This window comes from Sphaerodactylus townsendi, linkage group LG12 (assembly GCF_021028975.2).
Source record: "Sphaerodactylus townsendi isolate TG3544 linkage group LG12, MPM_Stown_v2.3, whole genome shotgun sequence".
Lineage (NCBI taxonomy): Eukaryota > Metazoa > Chordata > Lepidosauria > Squamata > Sphaerodactylidae > Sphaerodactylus > Sphaerodactylus townsendi.
In genome coordinates, this window is record NC_059436.1 from 53,062,660 (window position 1) to 53,090,571 (window position 27,912).

General features: G+C 53.4%; 1 protein-coding gene and 1 non-coding gene across 2 annotated transcripts; one reads left to right on the top strand and one right to left on the bottom strand.

Annotated features, from left to right (window-relative positions):
- The first annotated feature begins 4,905 nt into the window (after positions 1 to 4,905).
- LOC125442325 lies at positions 4,906 to 5,033 on the top strand. The gene has a single exon (XR_007245978.1). It is a non-coding gene; the product is annotated as a U6atac minor spliceosomal RNA (small nuclear RNA).
- A 3,942-nt stretch (positions 5,034 to 8,975) lies between these two features.
- Positions 8,976 to 27,623, bottom strand: WDR5 (WD repeat domain 5). Its single transcript, XM_048512183.1, has 9 exons — positions 27,431 to 27,623; positions 20,236 to 20,392; positions 19,342 to 19,450; positions 18,912 to 19,028; positions 15,080 to 15,221; positions 14,572 to 14,605; positions 13,812 to 13,886; positions 12,185 to 12,272; positions 8,976 to 10,004 (listed from the first exon to the last, which is right to left on the bottom strand). Exons 2-9 carry the CDS (start codon positions 20,314 to 20,316, stop codon positions 9,904 to 9,906), a joined length of 747 nt encoding a protein of 248 aa, XP_048368140.1. The 5' UTR covers positions 20,317 to 20,392; positions 27,431 to 27,623; the 3' UTR covers positions 8,976 to 9,903.
- Positions 27,624 to 27,912: the final 289 nt, after the last annotated feature.

Consider the following 27,912-nt stretch of genomic DNA (forward strand, 5'->3'; position numbering starts at 1 on the left):
GCCAGGCATGCCAACCTCCAGGTGGTAGCTGGAGAGCTTCTTCTATTATAACTGATCTTCAAGCGACAGAGATTAGTTCCCCGGAAGAAAATGGCTGCTTTGGGAGGCAGATTCTCTGGCATTACATCACATTGAAGTTGCTCCCCTCCCCTCCCCAAACCCTGCCCTCTTACGGCCCCAGCCAGCAAATCTCTAGGTATTGTCGAAGGCTTTCACAGCCGGCATCATTTGGGTGTGGGGTTTCCGGGCTATATGGCTGTGTTCCATTAGCATTTTCTCCTGACGTTTCACCTGCATCTGTGGCTGGCATCTTCAGAGGGTCAGAGACCCTCTGAAGATGCCAGTCACAGATGCAGGCGAAACATCAGGAGAAAATGCTAATGGAACACGGCCACGCAGCCCAGAAACCTCACAACACCCCACAAATCTCTAGGTATTTCCTAGCTTGGAGTCAGCAAACCTACCGTCAGCCCTTCTCCCCACAGCTCTAGTTACGTTGCCCCAAAGGAAATAACTGGCCCTGCAGATGTTTTCACAGGTAGAGCTTCTTCCTGGTATGAAGATGAGGCTATGGAAAAAGCCACCCGAGGCTGCTTGCTGAGGCAGACACACTGAGGTGGAAAGCAGAAAGAGGGCAAAGGCCAAGATGCCTTGGAAGCAACAGACACCTGGCTAGGCGGTACTGGTTTCTCCATGGTAGAAGAAGAAGAAGAAGAAGAAGAAGAGGCAGAGGAGGGGGAGGGGGAGGAGGAGGAGGAGGAGGAGGAGGAGGAGGAGGAGGAGTTTGGATGTATATCCCCCCTTTCTCTCCTGCAGGAGACTCAAAGGGGCTTACAATCTCCTTGCCCTTCCCCCCTCACAACAAACACCCTGTGAGGTAGGTGGGGCTGAGAGAGCTCCGAGAAGCTGTGACTAGCCCAAGGTCACCCAGCTGGCATGTGTGGGAGTGCACAAGCTAATCTGAAATCCCCAGATAAGCCTCCACAGCTCAAGTGGCAGAGCTGGGAATCAAACCCGGTTCCTCCAGATTAGATACACGAGCTCTTAACCTCCTACGCCACTGCTGCTTCTTTGAACCTTCTGGTGAACCTGCCTCCTTCTGAGCCCTTCGGCCCGTAAGACAAACTCTGAATGTCAGCCATTGTCGTGGCCCTGTGCTATGTTAGCCAGGGTCCTGCCCTGTTTCTCTCAGGCCGCTTTTAGAGGGCAGCCTTGGGAACTGTTTGCTCTGTTTCCAGCTTGTACACGCCTGTCTCTTGTTGCACTTGTTAATGGTTTCTGCTGCTGGGAGAGGGGGTGGGTTTGAAGTGCCTGTTTTTCCCGTCTGAGGCATGTGTGTGAGAGTGCCTTCCCACCCAAAGCTGGAGTAGGGGGTGTATGTATGAGAATGGTGTTGCCACTATGGGGGATATATTGCCTTGCCTGTTCTATTGTATTCAGCTATGACAATAAGAAGTCATCAACTTTTCTATGCTTGTTATCAATAAAAAAGAATTCTGCGTTCAAAGTACTGATTCATTTATTGGGCAAGTCTGGGGCTGGGACAGCAACTCAGCCCTGTATGTAACGTTGCCAACTCCAGTAGGGAAATTCAGTAAGGTTTGGGGGGAGAAGGCAGAGTTTGAGGAGGGAGCTAAGTAAACCTGCAGTTCGTACTAGCAAGGGATTATCAACAACTGCAGAGCTTGGCCAACAAATCCTGCTCGCCAATGAACGTGGCAATTCCATTTGTGCAGGGAAACCCAGCCTACTATATTGCAGCGCTTACCAACCCTATATATAGGAGAGCCTACATGCTGGCTAGATTTAAAATTATGCAATCCCCGCTCCATAGAGGAAGACTCAAGGGTCTACCAAATGATAAGAGGCTTTGCCCCTGCAGTCCAGGGCAGTTGGATTCCATTGCGCACATTCTCCTCCACTGCTCACTTTACCAGAATCCAAGATCCAGCTTATTATTACAAATCATTGACTCTATGGAAACCCTGACAGAGCTTGACAAAGTAAATATGCTCTTAAACTGTAATGACTTTGACTGTTGTCTCGCAGTGGCAAAGTTTCTGGCTGAGGTTTGCGAACTGAACTTATGATCCAGTGTGAAGTTTTACCTAGTAATTTTAACTGTATTGATATTGTATGTTCTGTATGCCAATAAAGGCTTATTGAAATTGAAAATTACCTGCAGTTCGATAGAATTCAGCCCTCAAAGAGGAAACGTCCACTGTACTCAGGAGCTCAGTTGTGATTCTGGGAAATCTCCAGGTTCCGTCTGGAGGTTGGCAACCTTACTGTCACAGTTTGCCAAGCTCTTTTTAGAGCCATGCCAAAGAGGTGCTCTGCAGCCCCTGAGCTATGGTGGGATCGTGGCCTGGGGCACCTCATTTGGGGGCAGGGTGCCAACTCCAGGTTGGAAATTCCTCAAAAGCTGGGGGGATCTAGAGCAGGGGTGTCCAACTCTGGCGCTTCAGGTGTTCATGGATTACAATTCCCATCAGCCCCTGCTGGCATGGTTGGCCATGCCAGAAGGGGCTGGTGGGAATTGTAGTCCATGAACATCTGAAGCGCCAGAGTTGGACATCCCTGGTATAGAGCATGGGGAGGATGGTGTATTAAGAACATAAGAACATAAGAACAAGCCAGCTGGATCAGACCAGAGTCCATCGAGTCCAGCTCTCTGCTACTCGCAGTATTCTTGGAACTGCACGTGATCTCCATGCTCCAGAGCCCAGTCCCCCTGGAAAAAGTAGCTGAACTCTGTTCTGGTCCTACCCCCCTCCCCAAGCACCATCCCAAAATCCCAAAATCCCAATTTTTTAAAAATAGAATAATTCACAATACATAGAATATAACATACCATTCAAATTCAGAAGTGCGAGGAACATAACATAACACAGTAGTGTTATGCTCAGTATTGTGGATGAAGACATGTATATTCTAGTCAAAATGTCTGTCAACATGCCTGTCAACAAAATGTCTGTTTCCTTGTGACTCTATATTACAGCATCTTGGTTGATAACTACAGACATCCACCGCTGTGCCTTCAGCTGGTTCTCACATGAGGAATGGACAAGTTCATACGTATAAAATATAACATGAAAATGTAAATAATGTTACATACCTTGTGAAAGATTTGCCAGTCACTGTAAAGGTCCCCAAGCACCATCCCAAAATCTCCAGGGATTTCCCAACTTTTTGTTGGGCTCAGGGTGGTAGAGTGCCGTGGAATCCACCCTCCCAAGCAGCCGTTTTCTCCAGTGGAACTGGGCTTTGTAGCTGGGAGATCAGGTGTAATCCGGGGAGGTCTCCCCTTGCAAGATGGCAACCCTGTTTAGGAGAAATTAAACCATCTTCATAGGGCTGCCAACTCCAGGTTCGGGAATAGTGGAGATTTCCATGTGGTGCCTGCAAGGGTGGGCTATAGGGAGGAGGGACTTCAGTAAGGTATAGTGCAGTGGTGGCGAACCTTTTTGAGACCGAGTGCCCAAACTGCAACCCAAAACCCGCTTATTTATCGCAAAGTGCCTACACAGCAATTTAACCTGAATGCTGAGGTTTTAGTTTAGAAAAAACGGTTGGCTCCAAGGCGTGTGTTACTCGGGAGTAAGCTTGGTGGTAGTCAGTGGCTTTGCTTTGAAGCAATCGTGCAACTCTTCCAACGGGTGAATCACAACCCTAGGATGGTTTACTCAGAAGCAAGCCCCATTGCCAGCAACTGATCTTACTTCCAGGTAAAGGCTTTAGTTCTTCGACAAGACAGATTGTGCTTTAGTTCTTCGCATGAAAATCAGTGGGGTTTAACAGCGCTTAACAGGGTTACCTACACTGCTTCCCCCAAACTAGGTCTTAGGTTTAATGCTAATAATCGAGCCCAGCGGCCCAGGCCAGCCTAGATGTGGGGGGGGGGGGGCGATCTGTTTGCGTGTGCCCACAGAGAGGGCTCTGAGTGCCACCTCTGGCACCCGTGCCATAGGTTCGCCACCACTGGTATAGTGCCATCCAGCCTGCTTCCCAAGAAGCCGTTTTCTCCAGGATAAGAGGGATGAACGTTTCAAATAATCTTTCAAATACGTGATGTGGAGATCAGTCGTAATTCTGAAAAATCGCCAGTTGGCAATCTTCCCTCCGGAAGAGTTTTCCATTCTGGAGATCTAGTTTTGCCCTCTGAACTAGCATATGGGGAGTCTGCAGTGTCAGCTGCAGGCAGTGAACTGCAAAGGTGAAAAGGGAGGAAGAGTTGCACAAAGTCAAAACGGGTTTTTAAAAAATCTGCCGCTCCCGTCCCGATGTTCTTAAAAAAAAAAAAAAAAAGTCAAACTTTCGCATTTAAGAGAAAATGTTGCCACTTTGACCGTGCGGGTTTCGAACTCGAACACTTACGACCGCCGATTAATTTTCGGCAGCCTTTTTGGAAGAGGGCAAAAGGACGAAAGAGAAGGCGGCTTCTGCCCCAAGCCAAGATGGCGGAGCGAGTCTCCCTGCTGTTTCGCGACCGACGATTCGAGCTTTTGAGGTTACTCTTAACTTCCTTTATTTAGTGCAAAGTGGGTTTAATCTCCCGGCAAAAGTGAATCGAGGCCAAGATTCCGAGCTGCATCCGAAAGAGAAGGATTTCCGCCGCCCGCTCGCTGAGCCTCACGGGTTTCCCGTCGTGCATTGCGATTGGATGCAAGGATGCATCTCATTAGTGTAAGTCTCGGGAAGGAGATGCTCATAAAAGCATTTGCAGAATTGCTCACTTATCAAGTCACCTCAGAGCTTCTAGGGTTGTTTTTTAGTAACTACTTTAACTATGGGAAAAATAAAGAAAAAAATTCAGAAGTATTTTGAACATCACCGCTGTCGCCATATCCAGAAAAACTTTCCTTTCCAGGGCTTTAAATACAGCTGTCGTCAAGCTCTGAAGCTGTGTTGTATGAAAGGAGAGAAGGTTAGCACTCCCCTTGATAAGGATGGAAGAGGTCCTAGTGGCCTGTACAACACGCATATGGTTAAGGCACTGCCACTTACTTTGTGGCATCTAACCAAGTTTTTCTTTTGGGGAGGGAGGGAGGGGTGTGTGTGTCTTGTTGTGCATGCTTTTTCTCTGTGCAACAGCCAGCATGTACAGTTCTTTTGCACAAACAGAAACACAAACACATCAGCTTTTTCTCTTTCCCTTTCATTCCACAAGCTGTTAAGAATGTGTTGGTAACAGTATATACCATTTATAGATCCTGGGAAAGGTTATACCTTTTTAGTAAATAGGCTGTGAATAACGAATGGCTAGAAATATCTTAATCCTGCCTTTTAAGTGTAGTTGTACTATATCTGTTCACAATTCCGTGTACAATGGAATGGTCAAAAAAATTTTAATCTATATTATATTTTTATAAATGAAGTGTGATCTTAGAATGTAAAATTACTCATAGACGGCATGTACAACTCTTTTAAATTTAATAACAGTCTACGTTCACGCTTGTATACCTTATGCCAATAAAGGTCTATTGTGATTGTGTCGGTCACATTTATTTGTATTCTTCGAAATATTTGCATACCCTGCCTCACACAGACTTTATTGGCGTTGTTTGTCTAACTCGCTGATTTTGAGCAATTGCAGCATTTTTAGATCCCCCTCCCGCCTGACATTTGTGGGGGTTTTTTACGGCATCTAGCTTTACATTCATAGTGGGTGCCTATCCATTACTAGCTCAAGGGAACTTCCATGTGAGTAGGAAATCTCTGAACACCAGAGGGTGGGAATAAAAACGAGGGTAAGCTGCCTCCTCCTTCATGCCCCACGGGTGAAAGGTTGAGACTACATGGACTGGTGTTCTGAGCAGCCAGGGCCACTGCACTGATACCCAGAAGAGCTTATTTGCACAAAATGGCAACACTGAGAGCCAGCGTGGCGTAGTGGTTAGGAGAAGAAGAAGAAGAGTTTGGATTTATATCCTCCCTTTCTCTCCTGCAGGAGACTCAAGGGGGCTGACAATCTCCTTGCCCTTCCCCCCTCACAACAAACACCCTGTGAGGTGGGTGGGGCTGAGAGAGCTCCGAGAAGCTGTGACTAGCCCAAGGTCACTCAGCTGGCGTGTGTGGGAGTGTGTGGGAGAGCAGATACACTCTAATCTAGAGGAACCGGGTTTGATTCCCCACTCTGCCACTTGAGTTGTGGAGGCTTATCTGGGGATTCAGAGTAGCCTGTCCACTCCAACACACGCCAACTGGGTGACCTTGGGCTAGTCACAGTTCTTTGGAGCTCTCAGCCCCACCTACCTCACAGGGTGTTTGTTGTGGGGGCTGGAAGGGAAAGGAGATTGTCAGCCCCCTTGAGTCTCCTTGCAGGAGAGAAAGGGAGGATATAAATCCAAACTCTCCTTCTTCATAAACAAAATGCAAGGCTTCATTATTGATGGTCACTGTCCTCTCAACCAAGCGAATACCGCCTTCACTGCATGTCTTTTATTGAAGACTATACTGTGGAGAAACAAAACAGGGGCAGCATGAATGGGGACCACAGGTGTTCGGCACAACTTGGGGTGGGGTGTTGCCTTCAGAGTTTCCAGGAGGCAGCCTAGAACCGGGCAGAGCCATTGTAAGGCAGCTGCTGGAAGGACATGTTCCCTTCTCCCCTCCCGCAGATGAAAGGGTTTTCCACAGCTTCCAAATTAGGAGGGAGATATTACTTTTGGCTCCGACTACTGCAGCAGCCATTTTGGGAAAGCTCCCTCCATTGCCTCTCAAAATTCCATTAGAGGGCCCCAATCTGAAAGAGACTACTGGTCCGGATGGCCAGCAGTGCCCTTCTCTCTTTGGAAAGTCAACTCCTTAAATACAGATAGATGGAAATTGGGACCACGGGGGCTGGGTGACTGATGGTTGCTTTGAAGAAGAGTTTGGACTTATACTCCCTAATTCTCTCCTGTTAGGAGACTCGAGGCTGCCTTCCCTTCCCCTCCCCACAACAAACACCTCATGAGGCAGGTGGGGCTGAGGGAGTTCTGAGAGGACTGTGACTGGCCCAAGGCCACTCAGCAGGCTTCGTGTGAAGTGGGGAGCCAACCCAGTTCGCCAGATTAGAGTCCACCACTCATATGGAGCGCTGTTTTTAACTGATGAATTTTTAGTATTTTATTTGTTACCCACTTGTTGTATTATGATGTGAACCGCCCTGAGCCCTCTGGGGGAGGGCGGTATAAAAGTGGAATAAATAATAATAATAATAATAATATGGAGGAGTGGGGAATGAAACCTGGTTCTCCAGCTACCTCCCCCCACTCCACAAACTGCAGTGATTTGTCCTTAGCGCCTGAACAACAAACCCACAAATAGCAACCCCACATACATGATTCAAAAAGCCTGTTTCCTTCTGACTTGTCTCCAAGAATCCCCAGCCAGCTAGACTGCAGCTCCAGAGTGGGCGCAGAGGAGGCTGATGCACAGAAGCAATGAAGGGTGCAAGCGGTGACCGGGGAGGCTCCGCCATAAAAACTGTGACTGTGACTACTTTGTTGGGGGGTGGGGGGCAGGCTCAGTCCTGCCTCAGTCCCTGCATAGTCCAGGGGTTATACTGACCCACCTACCATCCCAATCACATGATGTCATAGTCCCGCTGTACGCTGCACCTGTCAGGCCACACCTGCGGTCCTGCGTGCCGTTCTGGAGGCCTCACTTCGAAAAGGATATGGCGAGAACAGAGGGGATGCAAAAGAGAGTGACAAGAACGACCAGGGGTCTGGAGACCGAGCCCTGCCTGCGAGGAAAGGCTGAGGACCTCGGGAATGTTTAGTCTGGAGGGGGTGGAGGGGGGACCCAAAGGCTCTCTTGGAGTATTGGAAGGGCTGTGACTTAGAGGAGGGCAGGCAGCTGCTTGTGTTGGCAACATTGGAGAGGACTTGCAAAAATGGGCACAAATTAGAGGCAAAAAGGTACCAGCTGGAGGATCGTGTGCACGCATGTTTTTACGGTGAGAAGTTCAGCAGCGGAGGTGGTGAGTTCCTCCTCACTGGCAGTCTTCCAGCAGCGGCTGGATGAATTCTTGTCAGAGATTCTCTGGGCTGACCCTGCATTGAGCAGGAGGGGTGGGACTAGATGGCCCCTTCCAACTCTATGATTCTGACTGTTGTAAGAAGTGGAAGTAAATAATGTGTGAGAAAGTGTAGATCGCAGGCACATTAAGCACAATTATCCAGCAAAACGAAGGGGGGATGGGAGAAATAGATTGTCCACCAGACTGTATCCCACTCGGCCCTAGAGCAACCTGCTACCAGAGGAAGGGGCCCCTGCCATCACCCCCCACAAAACCTGAGGGTATGTAAAAGAAACAGACAGCACCAGTCATGTGAAAAATACTTATCCGAGCAACAAAGCCATGTACTAAAAGAGGGCTCTGCCCCGAAGACCCTGCAGCCAAAATACTGCCCAAGGGAAGACTGCAAAGGGTGTAGTAACAGATAGGAGGGGGGAAGCATGCCAGACTCCAGAATGAATGTGGATGCAGGAAGTAACTCATCCTTCAGCTGCATTTTCATGGGCTTTATGTCCACAGTGTGTGTGATGGAGGCCGGCGGCGCTGAAGTAGAAGATTCCGTTGAGTTGCAGCCAATTCATGGTGACCTTATTCCAGGCAAGAGAGGAAGAGCAGAGGTGGTTCACCATCGCCCTCCTCTTCACAGCAACCCCTCTGTGGGTGGTCTCCCATCCAAATACTGACTATAGCCAACCCTGTTTAGCTCCCAGGCCCTGACAAGACCAGGATAAGTTGGGCTACTCGGAGCTCCTAGGGAGAAACAAAGAGAACCTGCTCCATTCAGATACTCCCAAGTATACCATTTTAAGAACAGATGCTGGATTGCAGAGGCTGTCCAGACTGAGCTAGATAAAACATTAACCAAAAGTGTTTTCCACTCTTCAGATGAGTACATCTTCATCTGCCAGGAGCTCTAGCAATGGTGGGTGGAGGATCAGCCAAGACACAAGATATCACTCCAGTCCTCTTCTGGCCATCCACATCAAATCCCACCTTTTATTATGGCACACGGTCAATGGTACTGATGTGTAAAATAGCAATAGCGTAAAAATGGAGGAGAGAGAGGAATACCCACGGCGCAAAAGATACAGCCATACGATTAGCAAATACAAGTTTTTACAATGAAGTTTCAAGATAACAAAAAACTTCAGGGGTTTTTTTTACATTGAAGTTACTGTACAAGTATTCTGAAATTTTGCCAGAATGAGTTTAAAAAGTAAAAAAAGGTACAATGACTACAAGCAAGGGCTGAGGGTATCCGAACGGTGAAAGGAGGCAAATCCCAAAAGACTCGGTTGCAACAGCATCTATTGGTGCACACAGTGGAAAGGAAGTAGCGCACTGAAGTCCCAAAATGGGACGGGGGGAACCAAAGAGCAACAGCAACAGCAGACCCACAAAGCATTTGGTCTTTTTTTTTTAAGTATGAGGCATCTCACCCCATGTATTTCCTCTATCTAAACTGAGATTGACCAAGGCCTATTTTTTGTAAAGAAAAAAAATAAAGAGATCTGGGTTATTTCTAAACTGATAACTTGCCAGTTGTAAGAGACAAGAGGGTCCTTTTCTCTAAGTAGAGAAACTCTGGGACTCTCAACATAAGGGAGACATGCTATGGAAACCCTCCCCCCCTATACCAGGCAAAGGAGCATCAAAAACAGGCCCTTTGATCGCCGGCTCCTGCTGCCCACTCTGGGGGACCCAAACGAGGGCCTTTCGCCTTTGGGCCAAGGGCAGCGAGAGCAAACTCTTGCCGGCTGCTTCAGGTGTCTTGCCAAAAGGGGCTGGAAAGTTCTCCTGTGGCTTTCTTTTTTTTAAAAAAAAACACAAACACAAAATACGTCCCCTCACACTCCCCCCTCCCCCCACAGTCTCTCAAGCGACGTCAAAAGCACTTAACAGTCACTCTTCCAAAGTTTAATTGTTTTGTCGTTTTCTAGGGCCGCAGACGCGATGATGTTTTCTGTCGGGTGGCACGCTGTCGAGATCACGACGTCTGCAAGGAAGGAGAGAGGCACACACGTCACCCGCTTGCAAGGAATTAAACCGATTTGGCCTTTCCAACCAGAACTTCAATTCCAGCTCACTTCCCAGGTAGACCTATGAGAGCAGGCTTCCTTACGGGCACGCAAGCCTAGCACAGGACAGCGGCTGGGTAAGAGTCAGTGGGAGAGCCAGGTGCAAACCCAAACTGTCATGAAGGGCTCTCTCCCTCACTCCCCCTTTCTCCCCGTCTGTCTGTCTGTCTGTTTAAAGAAAGAGAGAGAGAGAAAGAAAAAGAAAGAGAGAAAGAGAAAGAGAGAGAAAGAGAGAGAGAAAGAGAAAGAGAAAAAGAAAGAAACAGAGAGAGAGAGAAAGAGGGAGGGAGGGAGGGAGGGAGGGAGGGAGGGAGGGAGGAAGGAAGGAAGGAAGGAAGGAAGGAAGGAAGGAAGGAAGGAAGGAAGGAAGGAAGGAAGGAAGGAAGGAAGGAAGGAAGGAAGGAAGGAAGGAAGGAAGGAAGGAAGGAAGGAGTACACTGCTCTAAGCTCCTCAGAAGAACAGCTAGAAAAAAAAATTAAACAGATACACCGCCTCTGGCCCTAGCGACATCCAGTTTTTAACTTGTCCCACTGTATCATAGGCTACAGAAACATTAAAGTTGGTTGTGGCAGGAATATCCATAAGTAGGAGAACAATTCATTTGATGGGCTGTTGCAGCTCAATGATAGAGAACTGACTACATGGGCAGAAGGTCCTGGATTCAATCGCAGGCATATGCAGCAAGGACTGGAGAGCTGGGAAGACCGCTGCCCAGGTCAAACTCCGAAAGGTGAGCCACAGCCATTCAGCCACCAGAGAGAAAGAGGCCCTCATGCTCTTTACAAGCAGGGCCACCTGTGGTATGCCAGGTGCTCAAAGGCTGCAGAGGGCTGAGAAAGGCCTCTGAGCTCAGTGTACAGGTGCAGAAAAGTCCCAGTGGCAAACCAGCTACGTACTTGACCTTTTGCTGCACGGAACCTGCTGCTTCGGAAACCTGGCCATGCTAAGCAAAAGGGGAAGGTACACAAAGTGAAAATGAAGAAAACTTGTACCAACAGGCTACAATGATGACTTCAAAAAATTAGTTCTCCCACTGTAGCAGCAATTTACTTTTAAGTAACCAAAATAATTTTATAATTTTACAAACAGTAACCAAATGTTTTGAAAAAATTGTTTACATTCTCCCATTGGAGTAATCTATATAAACACAAGTTAGAACGGCACGGCAATGTAATCTAAATCTAAATATAACAGCTAGCCAGATTCCAGATAATTAACCAACTGGCCTCGTTAAACTTCACGGCTGTTAAAGGCAGGTCAGAGTTTTTCAAAGTACAATCATGGTTACAATCAGGGAGGACAACGCTCGGCAATTGGTTTGTTCTTATGCCTCTCGAAGGACATTTCGAGAGGCATAAGAATAAACCAATTGAGCTCTTTGGGGTTCACTGCCCTGAACCCTTTGGGGGAGGGCGGTTTATTAATAATAATAATAGTAATAGTAATAGTAATAGTAATGATAGTAATGATAATAATGATAATAATGATAATGATGATAATGATGATGATGATGATGATGATGATGATGATGATGATGATGATGATGATGATGATGATGATGATGATAATAATAATAATAGCAGAGCGTTGTCCTCCCTGATTGTAACCATTGTTAACAATTTTTCCAAAACATTTGGTTACTGTTTGTAAAATTATAAAATTATTTGGGTTACTTAAAAGTAAATTGCTACTCCAGTGGGAGAACTAATTTTTTGAAGTCATCATTGTAGCCTGTTGGTACAAGTTTTCTCCATTTTCAGAAACCTGGCCAGCAGCACGGGTTGCTCAGCAGAGCTGCTGGAGAGCAGGTGCCAGGGTCAGCAGGAGGAGATGGGTGGGCTGGAGGGTGATGCAGGCTGGAAGGCAGCCTTCTGCAGGCAAAGCTTAAGCCACCAAACACCACAGGGCTCAGTGGAGGCTGTTTCCAGATCCTGCAGCCCCCACAGTGCAACCTCCACACAGCTTTCAACATGGAGCCCCACCCCACACAAGCCAGGGCAGGGTAGAGCAGCCTGCTGTGCCTTCACGGCCCAGATGGCCCCCACTCATCGCTGTGCAGCCCAGCCCCAGCTCAAGACGTTGCGCCACACTCCCCACCTGTGTGTCCTTGCAGCTTCTGTACAATCTCTTTTGTTTGGAGGTTCCAGATGTAAACCAGGTTGTCTTCTGACCCTGACACGATCCACTGAAGGGCAAAGCACAGGTACACCATTAGAAGCTTACTCAACCTGCCCAACACGCGCCATGGTGTGCCACACCTCTAAAGCAGGTGTCCAACTCTGGTGCTCCAGATGTTCAAGGACAATTCCCATCAGTTGGACACCCCTGCTCTAAGGAAACACCTGACACTCCTCTTTCTCAAGCATCTCTCTAGATCCGTGATGGCGAATCTTTGGCACTCCACATGTTATGGACTACAGTTCCCATCAGCCCCTTTCAGCATGGCCAATTGGCCATGCTGGCAGGGGCTGACGGAAATTGTAGTCCATAACATCTGGAGTGCCAAAGGTTCGCCACCACTGCTCTAGATCCTATTGTTGGGCCTTGTCCAGTCACAAGGAGGGAGATGCAGCAGAAAAATTCCCCACGTGGTAGTTTGGAGCAAGAGTCACTGAAAAGCCTGATAGGCAGAGTTTGGCTTTCCAACCCCCTCCCCTCCAGACTTTATTTCCCTCTTTGTTTATGACAGATTAGCCATCAGCTGGCAGAGTACAAAGGAATAAAAGCAGGTTCCTGACCCAGAAGATTTTGGTCAAGCAAATACTACAGCAAGCTTGAAGCCATTAATTTTCTGGTTTGATACAAACTAAAATTGGTGTGTGTGTGTATGTGTTGAGGGTGTCAAAGAATCAGGAAAAGGTTAAGGATGCCACTGGGTTGGGTTGGGGGTGTGTGTGCGCGCGCGCGCACTGTGGTGTCAAACATGTTCTGCATTCATGGATTTTTGTTTGAGCAGTGGTCTTCAACCTTTCCAGAACCCCAGCCTCTCCTGAGCTGCAGCCTGCTGTAACCTCTCCAACACCCAGGCCAAGACACTCAGGAGTTGAGGAAAAAAAGCTGGAGCCAAAACACAAGGAAAAGCCGCAAGTTCGAAGTCGGGGGGAATCCCGTTTGCCTCCCCTCCCACTGCCCCTCCCAGGGTGCCCCCCAAAAAGCCAAGCAAAGGGCACTCTTGCTCCAGATCACCAAAACATGGCAGCTATGGAGCTATGGGGCATGGTGGGAGGTCAGGCGAAGGCCACTGTACAAAGGACTGGTCAGGCAGAGAGGCAGTGAGCATTTAGAGGGCAGCTGGGCAGCAGACCAAGGAAAAACAAACCAGGCTACCAATATGCAGATCCCCCCCTCCTCACCCTGAAGCCCTGCCATCAAGCCTGAAATATTTCATCATCCCACACACAAGGGGGCTACAGAGCTGCCTGATGAAACAGCACAGAACGCAGGCAGGCCAGAAGCCGCCTGACTCTGCCCTGATGCCAGGAGCCAACAAGATCGGAAGGCTGTTCCAACACCTTGCGCCCTCTGGACCCCCCTTGGCACAAGGAATCTAATAAGTGGTAGGATCATGGCTGCAAAAAGGAGTGACTGCACACACTGGCTTGTAGGGATAAGCAGGACTATGAGATTCCTCAGAAGACTAATTTCTGGAGTGGATCAGAGAACCACCATGAAGACTCCCCATGGGCAAATTGAGAGCACTGGGCCCCAGGAAAGAGCACCTCACCTTTCCACCAGTGACGGAGAAGTTGGCAAATATGCAATATTTCTCATTCTTGTGGCCGGTGTACGTCTTTAGGCACTGAAAGACAGAATCACAGAGCCACACACAAGGGGAATCAGTGTGAAAATACTAAAGACGTACAATTGCTCTGTGGACACCCCCTGGTCATTTTGGCCTCAGAAGACCAAAGAATAAGAAGTGTTCAATTTATAGCCTCCCTTTCTCTCCCGCAAGGAGACTCAAGGGGCTGACAATCTCCTTGCCCTTCCCCCCTCACAACAAACACCCTGTGAGGTAGGTGGGGCTGAGAGAGCTCTGAAGAACTGTGACTAGCCCAAGGTTGCCCAGCTGGCGTGTGCTGGAGTGCACAAGCTAATCTGGTTCACCAGATAAGCCTCCACGGCTCAAGTGGCAGAGCAGGGAATTAAATCCAGTTCTCCAGATTAGATTGCACCAGCTGTTCACCACGACACCACGCTGGCTCTCAAAGAGTTTGTGCACTCAAAAATTAGCACCCCGCACTCACCAGCACCCTTTGCCACTGCAACCGTTTTTAAGGTGGCGGTTAGGAAGTGGCAAGCCTGTTGAGGCACTTTTTGAACCCAAAGATGTGAATTTTGCAAAGGCAGCAGAAGAGGGAACCCCCTGCTCAGTGCAGCAGGTCACGAATGAAGCAAAGTCTTCCAAGGGACACTCCATTCAAGGGCAAAGCTAACCAAGGCTCCAAAGGGTTGATCCCTCTGGGGAAAAGAAGGGCACTCACCTTTCCTTTGCTGTAGTCCCAAAGCTTGAGAGTGCTGGAGGGAAGGAAGCAAGACAGAGGCTCAGCAAGGCTTGGAGGGAAGAGCGGCATTCCATGAACCCCCCCCCCTCCGCCCCCCAGTCAAAAGAGCACCTGGGCCTTTTCCCCGATGCGGGGCTGCTACTGTTCTGCTTCTCTGAACCTTCCGTTCTCACGCTGCCCCTCTCCTCTGCCCTCCCCTGCGGCAACCGACAATGGGGCAGAAAGCAGAGAAATGCAGGCCCAAATCCAACCTTTGCCCAGAGGCTCCGGATCAGCTGCCCTCGGAGCACAGGGTTGGAGGGAGGATGCAGCACCATCCGGACCCCTGCTTTACTTGGCCAAAGAGCCACAAAAGACCCCTGTCTTGCTCCTTACACACTGCTCCTCCTGAGCTCCTGGCTCTACCCTCCCTTTCCCCTCCCTTAAGCAAGACCCACACGACAGGCCCTCCTGGGTCTCTGATGCCAGTCAATGAAGGGCCACCTGCCTGTTGTCAAAGGGGCAAACAGCAAAGGCAAGGGGGAGGGGGAAGCTGTTCTCACTGCGGGGCTTGGCTAACTCATGAAGTTTGCTACAGTGGGAGGTGGCAACATTGAACGGCTTGGGAGACCAGTGGAAACTGGCACACTCTTGAAGGAGAGGTCTAACGGTGGTCATCAGACATGATGGCTAAATGGAGCCTCACTGTACGAAAGCAATATATCCTAAGCAACAGCTGCTGCAAACAAACCATACCTACGTACCTTGCTTGAGAGCTTCCCTGATTGGCCCATGCAGGAGGCCGGGCTAGAACAAAGTCTTTCTAATCCACCAGGAAACACTCCTCTGCCCTCATCCTCTATGCCAGTGGTGGCGAACCTTTGGCACTCCAGATGTTATGTGGGGGGGGTGGGGGGGGAGGGGGGTGGGGGGGGGGGGGGGAGTGGGGAGGGGGGGGGGGGGGGGGGAGGGGGGTTTACAGGGGTTGGGGGGGGGGGGGGGGGTGGGGACGGGGGGGGGGGGGGGTGGCAAGGGGTGGCGGGGGGGGGGGGTGGGGGGGGGGGGGGGGGGGGGGGGGGGGGAGTTGGGGGGGGGGGGGGGGGGGGGGGGGGGGGGGGGGGGGGGGGGGGGGTGATGGGGGGGGGGGGTGGGGGGGGGGGGGGGTGGGGGGGGGGGGGGGTGGGGGGGGGGGGGGGTGGGGGGGGGGGGGGGTGGGGGGGGGGGGGGGTGGGGGGGGGGGGGGGTGGGGGGGGGGGGGGGTGGGGGGGGGGGGGGGTGGGGGGGGGGGGGGGTGGGGGGGGGGGGGGGTGGGGGGGGGGGGGGGTGGGGGGGGGGGGGGGTGGGGGGGGGGGGGGGTGGGGGGGGGGGGGGGTGGGGGGGGGGGGGGGTGGGGGGGGGGGGGGGTGGGGGGGGGGGGGGGTGGGGGGGGGGGGGGGTGGGGGGGGGGGGGGGTGGGGGGGGGGGGGGGTGGGGGGGGGGGGGGGTGGGGGGGGGGGGGGGTGGGGGGGGGGGGGGGTGGGGGGGGGGGGGGGTGGGGGGGGGGGGGGGTGGGGGGGGGGGGGGGTGGGGGGGGGGGGGGGTGGGGGGGGGGGGGGGTGGGGGGGGGGGGGGGTGGGGGGGGGGGGGGGTGGGGGGGGGGGGGGGTGGGGGGGGGGGGGGGTGGGGGGGGGGGGGGGTGGGGGGGGGGGGGGGTGGGGGGGGGGGGGGGTGGGGGGGGGGGGGGGTGGGGGGGGGGGGGGGTGGGGGGGGGGGGGGGTGGGGGGGGGGGGGGGTGGGGGGGGGGGGGGGTGGGGGGGGGGGGGGGTGGGGGGGGGGGGGGGTGGGGGGGGGGGGGGGTGGGGGGGGGGGGGGGTGGGGGGGGGGGGGGGTGGGGGGGGGGGGGGGTGGGGGGGGGGGGGGGTGGGGGGGGGGGGGGGTGGGGGGGGGGGGGGGTGGGGGGGGGGGGGGGTGGGGGGGGGGGGGGGTGGGGGGGGGGGGGGGTGGGGGGGGGGGGGGGTGGGGGGGGGGGGGGGTGGGGGGGGGGGGGGGTGGGGGGGGGGGGGGGTGGGGGGGGGGGGGGGTGGGGGGGGGGGGGGGTGGGGGGGGGGGGGGGTGGGGGGGGGGGGGGGTGGGGGGGGGGGGGGGTGGGGGGGGGGGGGGGTGGGGGGGGGGGGGGGTGGGGGGGGGGGGGGGTGGGGGGGGGGGGGGGTGGGGGGGGGGGGGGGTGGGGGGGGGGGGGGGTGGGGGGGGGGGGGGGTGGGGGGGGGGGGGGGTGGGGGGGGGGGGGGGTGGGGGGGGGGGGGGGTGGGGGGGGGGGGGGGTGGGGGGGGGGGGGGGTGGGGGGGGGGGGGGGTGGGGGGGGGGGGGGGTGGGGGGGGGGGGGGGTGGGGGGGGGGGGGGGTGGGGGGGGGGGGGGGTGGGGGGGGGGGGGGGTGGGGGGGGGGGGGGGTGGGGGGGGGGGGGGGTGGGGGGGGGGGGGGGTGGGGGGGGGGGGGGGTGGGGGGGGGGGGGGGTGGGGGGGGGGGGGGGTGGGGGGGGGGGGGGGTGGGGGGGGGGGGGGGTGGGGGGGGGGGGGGGTGGGGGGGGGGGGGGGTGGGGGGGGGGGGGGGTGGGGGGGGGGGGGGGTGGGGGGGGGGGGGGGTGGGGGGGGGGGGGGGTGGGGGGGGGGGGGGGTGGGGGGGGGGGGGGGTGGGGGGGGGGGGGGGTGGGGGGGGGGGGGGGTGGGGGGGGGGGGGGGTGGGGGGGGGGGGGGGTGGGGGGGGGGGGGGGTGGGGGGGGGGGGGGGTGGGGGGGGGGGGGGGTGGGGGGGGGGGGGGGTGGGGGGGGGGGGGGGTGGGGGGGGGGGGGGGTGGGGGGGGGGGGGGGTGGGGGGGGGGGGGGGTGGGGGGGGGGGGGGGTGGGGGGGGGGGGGGGTGGGGGGGGGGGGGGGTGGGGGGGGGGGGGGGTGGGGGGGGGGGGGGGTGGGGGGGGGGGGGGGTGGGGGGGGGGGGGGGTGGGGGGGGGGGGGGGTGGGGGGGGGGGGGGGTGGGGGGGGGGGGGGGTGGGGGGGGGGGGGGGTGGGGGGGGGGGGGGGTGGGGGGGGGGGGGGGTGGGGGGGGGGGGGGGTGGGGGGGGGGGGGGGTGGGGGGGGGGGGGGGTGGGGGGGGGGGGGGGTGGGGGGGGGGGGGGGTGGGGGGGGGGGGGGGTGGGGGGGGGGGGGGGTGGGGGGGGGGGGGGGTGGGGGGGGGGGGGGGTGGGGGGGGGGGGGGGTGGGGGGGGGGGGGGGTGGGGGGGGGGGGGGGTGGGGGGGGGGGGGGGTGGGGGGGGGGGGGGGTGGGGGGGGGGGGGGGTGGGGGGGGGGGGGGGTGGGGGGGGGGGGGGGTGGGGGGGGGGGGGGGTGGGGGGGGGGGGGGGTGGGGGGGGGGGGGGGTGGGGGGGGGGGGGGGTGGGGGGGGGGGGGGGTGGGGGGGGGGGGGGGTGGGGGGGGGGGGGGGTGGGGGGGGGGGGGGGTGGGGGGGGGGGGGGGTGGGGGGGGGGGGGGGTGGGGGGGGGGGGGGGTGGGGGGGGGGGGGGGTGGGGGGGGGGGGGGGTGGGGGGGGGGGGGGGTGGGGGGGGGGGGGGGTGGGGGGGGGGGGGGGTGGGGGGGGGGGGGGGTGGGGGGGGGGGGGGGTGGGGGGGGGGGGGGGTGGGGGGGGGGGGGGGTGGGGGGGGGGGGGGGTGGGGGGGGGGGGGGGTGGGGGGGGGGGGGGGTGGGGGGGGGGGGGGGTGGGGGGGGGGGGGGGTGGGGGGGGGGGGGGGTGGGGGGGGGGGGGGGTGGGGGGGGGGGGGGGTGGGGGGGGGGGGGGGTGGGGGGGGGGGGGGGTGGGGGGGGGGGGGGGTGGGGGGGGGGGGGGGTGGGGGGGGGGGGGGGTGGGGGGGGGGGGGGGTGGGGGGGGGGGGGGGTGGGGGGGGGGGGGAAACTAAGTGGAAGAAAGCATTCAAAAATGTAACAGGGCCGCCTAAATCCGAGTCCAGAACTAGACCACTTGATGTTGCGCTAACATGTTGCCAGCCTCCCAGTTCTGTTTTCACCACCTTTCAAAATGATGGCAAGCTAACCCATTTGACTTCTGTATTTTTAATCAGCATACGAGACTGACTAGGCCCGGGGAGAACTGAGCAAGACTCCTTCCAAAGCCAAACATGCAACAGCCTCTATCAGGCAGCTGCCAAGGATTCCTTCCTGGCAAGCAGTAGAGCAGACCTGCCTTTCGGCAAATCCCCATTTACACCCACAAAACAGACAGACAGACAGACAGACAGACAGACAGACAGACAGACAGACAGACAGACAGACACACACACACACACACACACACACACACACACACACACACACACACCCCTCCCCACGGCAATTCCTGAAGTCTGCAGATCAGTACTTACCAGCTTGTGGCCGGATATTGTTTTCTCAAATTTGCCGTCGTAAGCACCCCAAATTTTAATAAGCTTATCAGCCGCTTTAAAAAAGAGAGAGAGAAATCATCAATAAAAACGATCAATTAAATGCCACTCCTCTCAACATAAAGCAAACATAAACTCCTCTCAACATAAAGCAAAACAAATTGCAAAGTAATTGTAATGCAAATTTATGAAATTAAGAAGTTAGGGATGTTTAAGTTTACATATATTATACGGGATGCACAGTTACGTTTCGCTCAGCTCAGAATTTTAGTTTCCTTACCAAGGGCACTAACAGCCCTGAAAGAAGACATGGCAGACAAGTCAGTGATGAGTAAAGAAGAAGTGGGCCCAACCTGAAGAAATACTTACAAGAGCTGGCCAGCCACTCCCCATTGGGGCTGAATTTAACCGACGAGACAGCTTTCGTATGTCCTGCCAACGTGAACTTCAAGGCATAGTTTGGTTTTACAGGGGCAGGCTGAGAAAAGAAAATGTAGCTCTCAGAAAGGTGAAATCTTCAAGTGCACCCCTCACACCTGGAAACACCAAAACCCTAAACAGCTAACTAACCCATCAAGGGCAGGACAAAACAGACCTAGTCTTAGCAGTCCCCGGAAGGTAGCCCAAACAGCAGGCTTGTCTGGTGGGCAAAAAAAAAGGGCTACCTCCAGATGAGCAGGTTGGATTGGGCAGACATACCTAAACCTTGGGTCAACTTTTGGTAGTTTATGGAATTCACAACCGCAAGACACGGTAGCAGGTTTTGTTGCTTTTTAAAGACAATCACAAAACTGAGATGATATTATAACTACACGTTCAGAGTCGGTATGCCTTCGAATAGGGACATTAAGGAAAAGAACACAGGATAGTTTCACCTTCGGGTGAGCTTCCAGAGCAGGGGTCTGCAACCTGCAGCTCTCCAGATGTTCATGGACTACAAATCCCATCAGCCCCTGCCAGCATGGCCAGTTGGCCTCCTCCTTTCACCACTGCAGCAATAGACTCTGTCAGAGGATGTTTACCGGACTAAATGAACCTACTGTTTGAGTCAGCACAAGACTGAGGCTTTCAAGTCTCATTCATCGTATAGCACAATGCATACACCATTTAAAACAGCAAGGAGAGTTCTGTTTACCCTGCAGGCACTGACTACAGAGGGAGAAATTCAGCACAGATTCTGAATACTACAGATGTTACACCCACTAGCAAAAAGCAGGAATAATACACTTCCAAGTGCTTATTGTTCAGAAACCTGAAACACACCTTGCTTTGATTGGTTGAGGAAGAAGGAGTAGACTGTGTTTTGGTGGATTCTGCATCAGGTTTTTTCTCCTCCGTTGCCATGGCTCTGGAAACCAAAAAGCCAGATTCCGGGGCTTCAGGGGATGAATGAGCCCGCTATTTCAAAGGATATCGCCCACTGAAGAACAGAAAGAAAGAGCCCCCACTTTAGCAATACAGACAAAAACCCAACAACCCGAGTACACCCTGTTTAACCCGACAGCGCTCAAGCTTCTGACAGCCAAGACCCCTCCCCCCATGCCTGCCCTCCCCCACTGGAAGTGCACTGCACCCACACAGTGCTACTGTAGGCAAGGGTAAAATCTACCTGCATCAAGACTCCTCCTCATGTTTCTGAACAAGTCACTGTACCAAGTGCCCCTCCTACTGGGTGCAGAGACATGTCTGGATTATCCAGCCCCAACTGGAAGGCAGCAAAACTACAGCTGCAAATAATCTATCCTACAGGCAGAGGACGGGTGGGTGCTTTGAGCTTGTGTGAGCGTTTTTTGTTTTAAAAAATCTTGTAGATTTGTGCGTCCTAACACTAGGTTGGGAATTACTATGCCGAGCTAACAAAGCACTGATGAACTGCTTCAGAACACCAAAAAAAGAACAAATGGCACAGCATAATCATTATCACACTGCCTCTTCCAATAAAATGCAGGGGAAGGCTACTTATTTGAAGAAGCTCTGGAAGATAACAGAGCACTAGAGATTCAGGAGAAACTGGATCCAGGTGCTTTGGATCTCATGCAGTCATCGGAATAAAACCTCTAGCATGCTCCTTTAAACCTATGATAGTGGGAGTATTTCTTTAGACAAACTACCTAACATTACTATTTTTCTTTCCACAAAAAATACTCAGTGGAAGAATCCCCCACATTCTCCTTTATGCTCAGTGTCCATGTTTATGCTCAGAAATTACTAAGGCTCTAACAGACAAATAATGATGGGAACACAGAGCCACACATCTGAATTTTCATCTTTCTTTAAGATGCTGAATCTCATAGATGCACAGAACAGCCCCTAAAGCAGGGGTGTCCAACTCTAGTGACCCAGATGTTCATGGACTACAATTCCCATCACCCCTGCCAGCGTGGCCAATTGGCATACAAAAGGGAATACAGACTCCTTTCCATTCCTCTCCCTACAACTGACACTTTGTAAGGAACATGAGGCTGAGAGCGTTCAGAGAGGGGGGACCCAGGAAATTACAGGCCAGTCAGTTTGACATCTGTTCCTAGTAAATTAGTAGAATCTATCATTAAAGATAAAATTACAAAACATGTAGAAAAGCAAGACCTTCTGAGGAAGAGTCAGCATGGCTTTTGCAGAGGCAAATCCTGCCTTACAAACTTACTAGAGTTCTTTGAGGGTGTAAACAGGAATGTGGATAAGGGGGAACCAGTGGACATTGGCTACTTGGATTTCCAAAAGGCTTTTGACAAAGTTCATCACCACAGACTATTGAGAAAACTCAGCAATGAAGGAATAAGAGGGGAAGTCCTCCTATGGATTCAAAACTGGTTGAGAAACAGGAAGCAAAGGGTGGGTGTAAATGGGAAGTTCTCGCAATGGAGAGATGTAAGGAGTGGTGTCCCCCAAGGATCTGTTTTGGGACCAGCACTCTTTAACCTATTTATAAATGACCTGGAAGTAGGGGTGGGTAGCGTGGTGGCCAAGTTTGCGGATGATACCAAATTATGTAGGGTGGTGAGAACTGCAAAAGATTGTGAAGAGCTCCAAGTGGACCTTTATCAATTAGGTGAGTGGGCTAAGAAACAGCAAATGCAGTTCAATGTAGCAAAATGTAAAGTGATGCACATAGGGGCAAAAAATCCAAACTTCACATACACGCTACCAGTCACAGACCAGGAAAGGGATTTGGGCATCTTAGTTGATAGTTCCATGGGAATGTCAACTCAATGCATGGCAACAGTTAAAAAGGCAAACTATGCTGGGGATAATTAGGAAAGGAATTAGGAAAGGAATTGATAATTGAAGATTGTCGTGCCCTTATATAAAGCAGTGATGCGACCAAACTTGGAGTACTGTGTTCAGTTTTGGTCATCACATCTCAAAAAGGATATCGGAGAGACAGAAAAAGTGCAGAGAAGGGCAACAAGGATGATTGAGGGATTGGAGCACCTTCCTTATGAGGAGAGGCTGCAGCATTTGGGACTCTTTAGGTTGGAGAGGAGACGTCTGAGGGGGGACATGATTGAAGTCTCTAAAATTATGCATGGGGTAGAAAATGTTGACAAAGAGAAATTTTTCTCTCTTTCTCACAATACTAAAACTGGGGGCATCCATTGAAAATGCTGGGGGGAAGAATTAGGACTAATAAAAGGAAACACTTCTTCATGCAACGTGTGATTGGTGTTTGAAATATGCTGCCACAGGAGGTAGTGATGGCCACTAACCTGGATAGCTTTAAAAGGGGCTTGGACAGATTGATCGATCTACGGCTACCAATCTTGAGACTCCTTGATCTGAGATTGCAAATGCCTCAGCAGACCAGGTGCTCGGGAGCAGGAGCAGCAGCAGAAGGCCCTTGCTTTCACCTCCTGCGTGTGAGCTCCCAAAGGCACCTGGTGGGCCACTGCGAGTAGCAGAGTGCTGGACTAGATGGACTCTGGTCTGTTCCAGCAGGCTCTTTCTGATGTTCTTAGAGAACTATGACTAGCCCAGCATCACCCTGCAGAAATGTAGGAGTGAAGAAATCTGGTTCACCAGATAAGAGTACACCACTCACGTAGAGGAGTGAGGAATCAAACGCAGTTTTCCAGATGAGAGTCCACCTGCTCTTAACCACTACTCCAAGTTCTAAAAGCAACAATGGTAAGTTGGAAGTATTGTGTCTTACTGTATCAATGCTGCAGCAAGCCATCTAGTCAGGAAAAAGGTAAAAGTGTGGCACATTTGTTGTTTTATTAAGTTGGAAGCCATTACTGCAGCAGGATTTCACTCGCTGCAGCACAGATAGAAACAATCTTAGGCACTTATAGGAGCGGGGATGAACGGCAAACAGGACAACATCTAGGACAGTGATGGCGAACCTTTTCAAGACCGAGTGCCCAAACTGCAACCCAAAACCCACTTATTTATTGCAAAGTGCCGACACGGCAATTTAACCTGAATACTGAGGTTTTTGTTTAGAAAAAATGGTTGGCTCCGAGGCATGTGTTACTCAGGAGTAAGCTTGGTGGTAGTCAGTGGCTTTGCTTTGAAGCAACCATGCAACTCTTCCAATGGGAGAATCACGACCCTAGGAGGGTTTACTCAGAAGCAAGCTCCATTTCCAGCAACCCAGCTTACTCCCAGGTAAAGGATCGCGCTTTAGTTCTTCACATGAAAATCATTGGGGTTTAACAGCGCTTAACAGGGTTACCTACCTGCTTCCCCACAACTAGGTCTTAGGTTTAATGCTAATAATCGAGCCCAGCGGCGCAGGCCAGCCTAGATGTGGGGGGAGGGGAGCACTCTGCGCGTGCCCACAGAGAGGGCTCTGAGTGCCACCTCTGGCACCCGTGCCATAGGTTCGCCATCACTGATCTAGGAGACTGAAGCCAATACTGACTACAGACCTGTGTACATTCTGGGATTCCACACAAGTCCTGAATAGCAACAAAATTCAGAATGTGCCATTGAAATCAGTGTCCTAGACCTTGTTTGAAGATCATAGAATCATAGAGTTGGAAAAGACCACAAGGGCAATCAAGTCCAACTCCTGCCATGCAGGAAGACACAATCAAAGCACTCCTGACAGATGGCCATCCAGCCTCTGCTTAAAAACTGGCAACACATTCCACTGTCGAACTGCCCTTATCGTGAGGAAGTTCTGCCTGATGTTTAGTTAGAATATCTTTTCCTGTACCTTGAATCCACTATACAATGAAAGGGGATGCCAAGTCTAATTGGACACGCGTTCTAGACTTTAAGAAAGCTGATTTCAGTAAACTTAAGAAACTACTCATGGTTAAGAAGACTAAAAGAGAAGAGAGTACAAGACGGATGGGAGTTTCTTAAAAGTGAGATGTTGAAGGCACAATTTCAAACAGTTCCACGGAGGAGAAAAAATGGGAGGTGTCTAAAGAAACCAGGATGGATGTCTAAAGAACTCTCAAGTGAGCTAAGATATAAAAGGGACATGTACAAGAAATTCAAACAAATAGCAAAGACATGTAGGGAGAGGGTCAGAAAAGCTAAAGCTCACAATGAGCTCAGACTTGCAAGAGATGTTAAAAACAACAAAAGGGATTTTTTTGTCTATAGCAAAAGGAAGAAAAAGGATATGATAGGGTCACTGGTGGAGAAGATGGTGAAATTCTAACAGGAGACAGAGAAAAGACCTGAACAGGTACAGAAAGACCTGAATACTTTAAATGAATTCAAATCTCCAGGGCCTGATGAACTACATCCCAGTGTATTAAAAGAACTGGCAGAAGTAATATCAGGACCGCTTGCTTTGAGAGCTCCTGGAGAACAGGAGAAGTCCCAGTGGAATGGAGGAGAGCTAATGTTGTCCACATCTTCAAAAGGGGGGGGGGGGGAGAGGACCCAAATAACTACTGCCCAGTCAGCCTGACATCTATACCAGGAAAGATTCTACAGCAAATAGTTAAGGAAACAGTCTGTAAGCACTTGGAAGGGAATAATGTGATCACTGAAAATCAACCTGAGTTTCTCAAAAACCAGTCATGCCAGACTAATCGTATCTCTTTTTTTGATAGAGTGACAAACTTGGTAGATGAAGGGAATGCTGTGGACGTAACAAACCTTGATTTTAGTAAGGACTTTGACAGGGTGCCCCATGATATGCATTGTCGAAGGCTTTCACGGCCGGAATCACTTGGGTGCTGTGTGGTTTCCGGGCTGTATGGCCATGTTCTAGCAGCATTCTCTCCTGACGTTTCGCCTGTGTCTGTGGCTGGCATCTTCAGAGGATCTGATCCTCTGAAGATGCCAGCCACAGTCGCAGGCGAAACATCAGGAGAGAATGCTGCTAGAACCTAACCCTTAAGTCCGGAATACTAACTACCTACTATGAATATTCTTGCAAGTAAGATGGAAAGATGTGGACTAGACAATGCAACAGTTAGATGCATTTGTAATTGGTTAACTGGCCAAACACAAAAAGTGCTCATCAATGACTCATTTTCACACTAGAGATGCAGGAAAAGAGATTCTACCTAAACATCAGGAAAAACCTCCTGACAGTAAGGGTTGTTTGACAGTGGAATGCACTACTTCGAAGAGTGGTGGAGTCTCCTTCTTTGGAGGTTTTTAAACAGAGGCTGTTGGGAGTACTTTGATTGTGTGTTCCTGCACTGCAGGGGGTTGGACTTGATGGCCCTTGGGGTCTCTTCCAACTCTATGATCCAGGCTTCCTCCTCCGAGAACTGGTAACAAACTGCATCACTTACAACAACTAGCAGGGCCATTTTAAACTTCAGTGGGTTTAGGGCAGCACGATGAATGACTCAATCATGCCCCATGTATGGCACAGATTTTGATCTCAGCTGAGGCTGACTTTAAGGCAGTAAGCCAGAGCACCATTCATGCAGAGTCATAGAGTTGGAAGAGACCCCAAGGGCCATCAAGTCCAACCCCCTGCAATGCAGGAACATACAATCAAACACATTTGACAGTTGCTGCTGCCTACTATGTCTCTGCAATTGTTGGCACAAGTCATTGGTCCACAAGGCAATAGAACAGTGGTGGCGAACCTATGGCACGGGTGCCAGAGGTGGCACTCAGAGCCCTCTCTGTGGGCATGCGTGCACAGAGTTCATCATGTTGGGCCCCCCGGAAAATCTCCCCCCCCACACACACACACATCTAGGCTGGCCTGGGCTGCTGGGCATGATGTGTAGGCAACCTTGTTATGTGCTGTTAAACCCCACTAATTTTCATGGGAAGAACTAAAGCACAATCCTTTACCTGGGAGTAAGCTCGGTTGCTGGCAATGGGGCTTGCTTCTAAACCCTCCTAGGGTTGTGATTCACCCATTCAAAGCATTGCACGGTTGCTTCAGAGCAAAGCCTCCGACTACCACCAAGCTAACTCCTGAGTAATGCATGCCTTGGAGACAACTGTTTTTTTCTAAACCAAAACCTCAGTATTCAGGTTAAATTGCCGTGTTGGCACTTTGCGATAAATAAGTGGGTTTTCCGTTGCAGTTTGGGCACTCGGTCTCAAAAAGGTTCACCATCACTGCAATAGAATCATAGAGTTGGAAGAGACCACAAGGGCCATCGAGTTCAGCCCCCAGCCATTCTGGAAGACACAATCAAAGCACTTCATCCAGTCTCTCTTTAATAACCTCCATAGAAGGGAGACTCCACCACCCTCTGAGGTACCGTATTCTACTCTAGAATAGCCCTTAGGGCAGGGGTCTTCAAACTATGGGCCCCCAGATGTTCATGAACTACAATTCCCATCAGCTCTGCCACTTAGCCATGCTGGCAGGGGCTGATGGGAATTGTAGTCCGTGAACATCTGGAGGGCCATAGTTTGAAGACCCCTGCCTTAGGGTCAGGAGGTTCTTCCTAATCTTTAGGTGGAATCTCTTTTCCTAACACCTTGAACCCATCGCTCCTTGTAATGGCAGTTAATGGGTTCAAGGTGGGCTTTTCCTTCTGGAGACGCATTTTTAAAGCTGCGAAAAGGAAATAAGCAGAAAGGGACGCGTAAAAGCCGCACTTCCTGGCAGAGGTTGTTTTAGAAGCATGTGCCCCCGGCCACCAGCAACCGCAGCCCCAGTTGCAGCCGAGCCTGCCAGCCAGCCCCGCCACTCACGCCAACGTTGCTGGCGCGACGTGGACGCACGAGGCTGCGGGCGGCGCCGCCTCCAAACAGCAGCCCCCTCGGCAGCAAGCCAGGCCGGGACGGCGTCCCCCGCGCCTCATGGCTGGCAGCGACCGTGCAGAAGCCCCCCCCCGCCCCCCCGGTGAGGCGGGGGCTGCGAGGGTCGGCCCCACCCCCGAGGGAAGCGGCGGTGGGGAGCTTCACCCGCCCCTCCTGCCAGGTCACCCGCCGTGAGGAAGGGAGGCGGGTCGAGGAGGCCCCCCCGGGGCGCCCGCGGCTTCCAGGAGAGCCCCGCCAGAGGTTGCCCAGCCCCCCGGCCGAGGGGAAGACTTTGCGGGGCGCACCGGGCCGGGCGCGGACTCACCTCCAGGGAGCCCCGCGCGGCGGCGGCGGCGGCGGCGGCGGCGGCGCCTCCTCCTTCTGCGGGCGGCGGCGGCGTCTCTCGGCTGAGGACCGCCGGGCGTGAGGAGGAGGGGAGGGCCGCTGAGCCTGGCGCAGGCGCGCTGCAGAGCCCGGTCAGGAAAAGGCGACGCACAATGCCGCGCCCGCGCGCTCTTCGCACCGCCCCTTCCCCTGCCCGACACGCCCACTACGGCGGGGCGGTGAGGACATCGCGAGTCAAAAAGCAAAACCTAACTCCCGATCCGCCTGAAAGGCGGAGTTAATGGATTCGTCCTCGCGGCTCCGCCTCCGCCTGACCCGGATGGGTCGCTACGGCGTGGCCAGGGGGACAAAAGCGGTGGGAAGGCGGCCTGGGAAGGGCAGAGACGTGGTTGGTTTCCGAGTCGTCTGAAAGAGAGCGGCGCGAGCGCAGGGACTGTTGGGGAGCTAATTTGGTCGATCAGT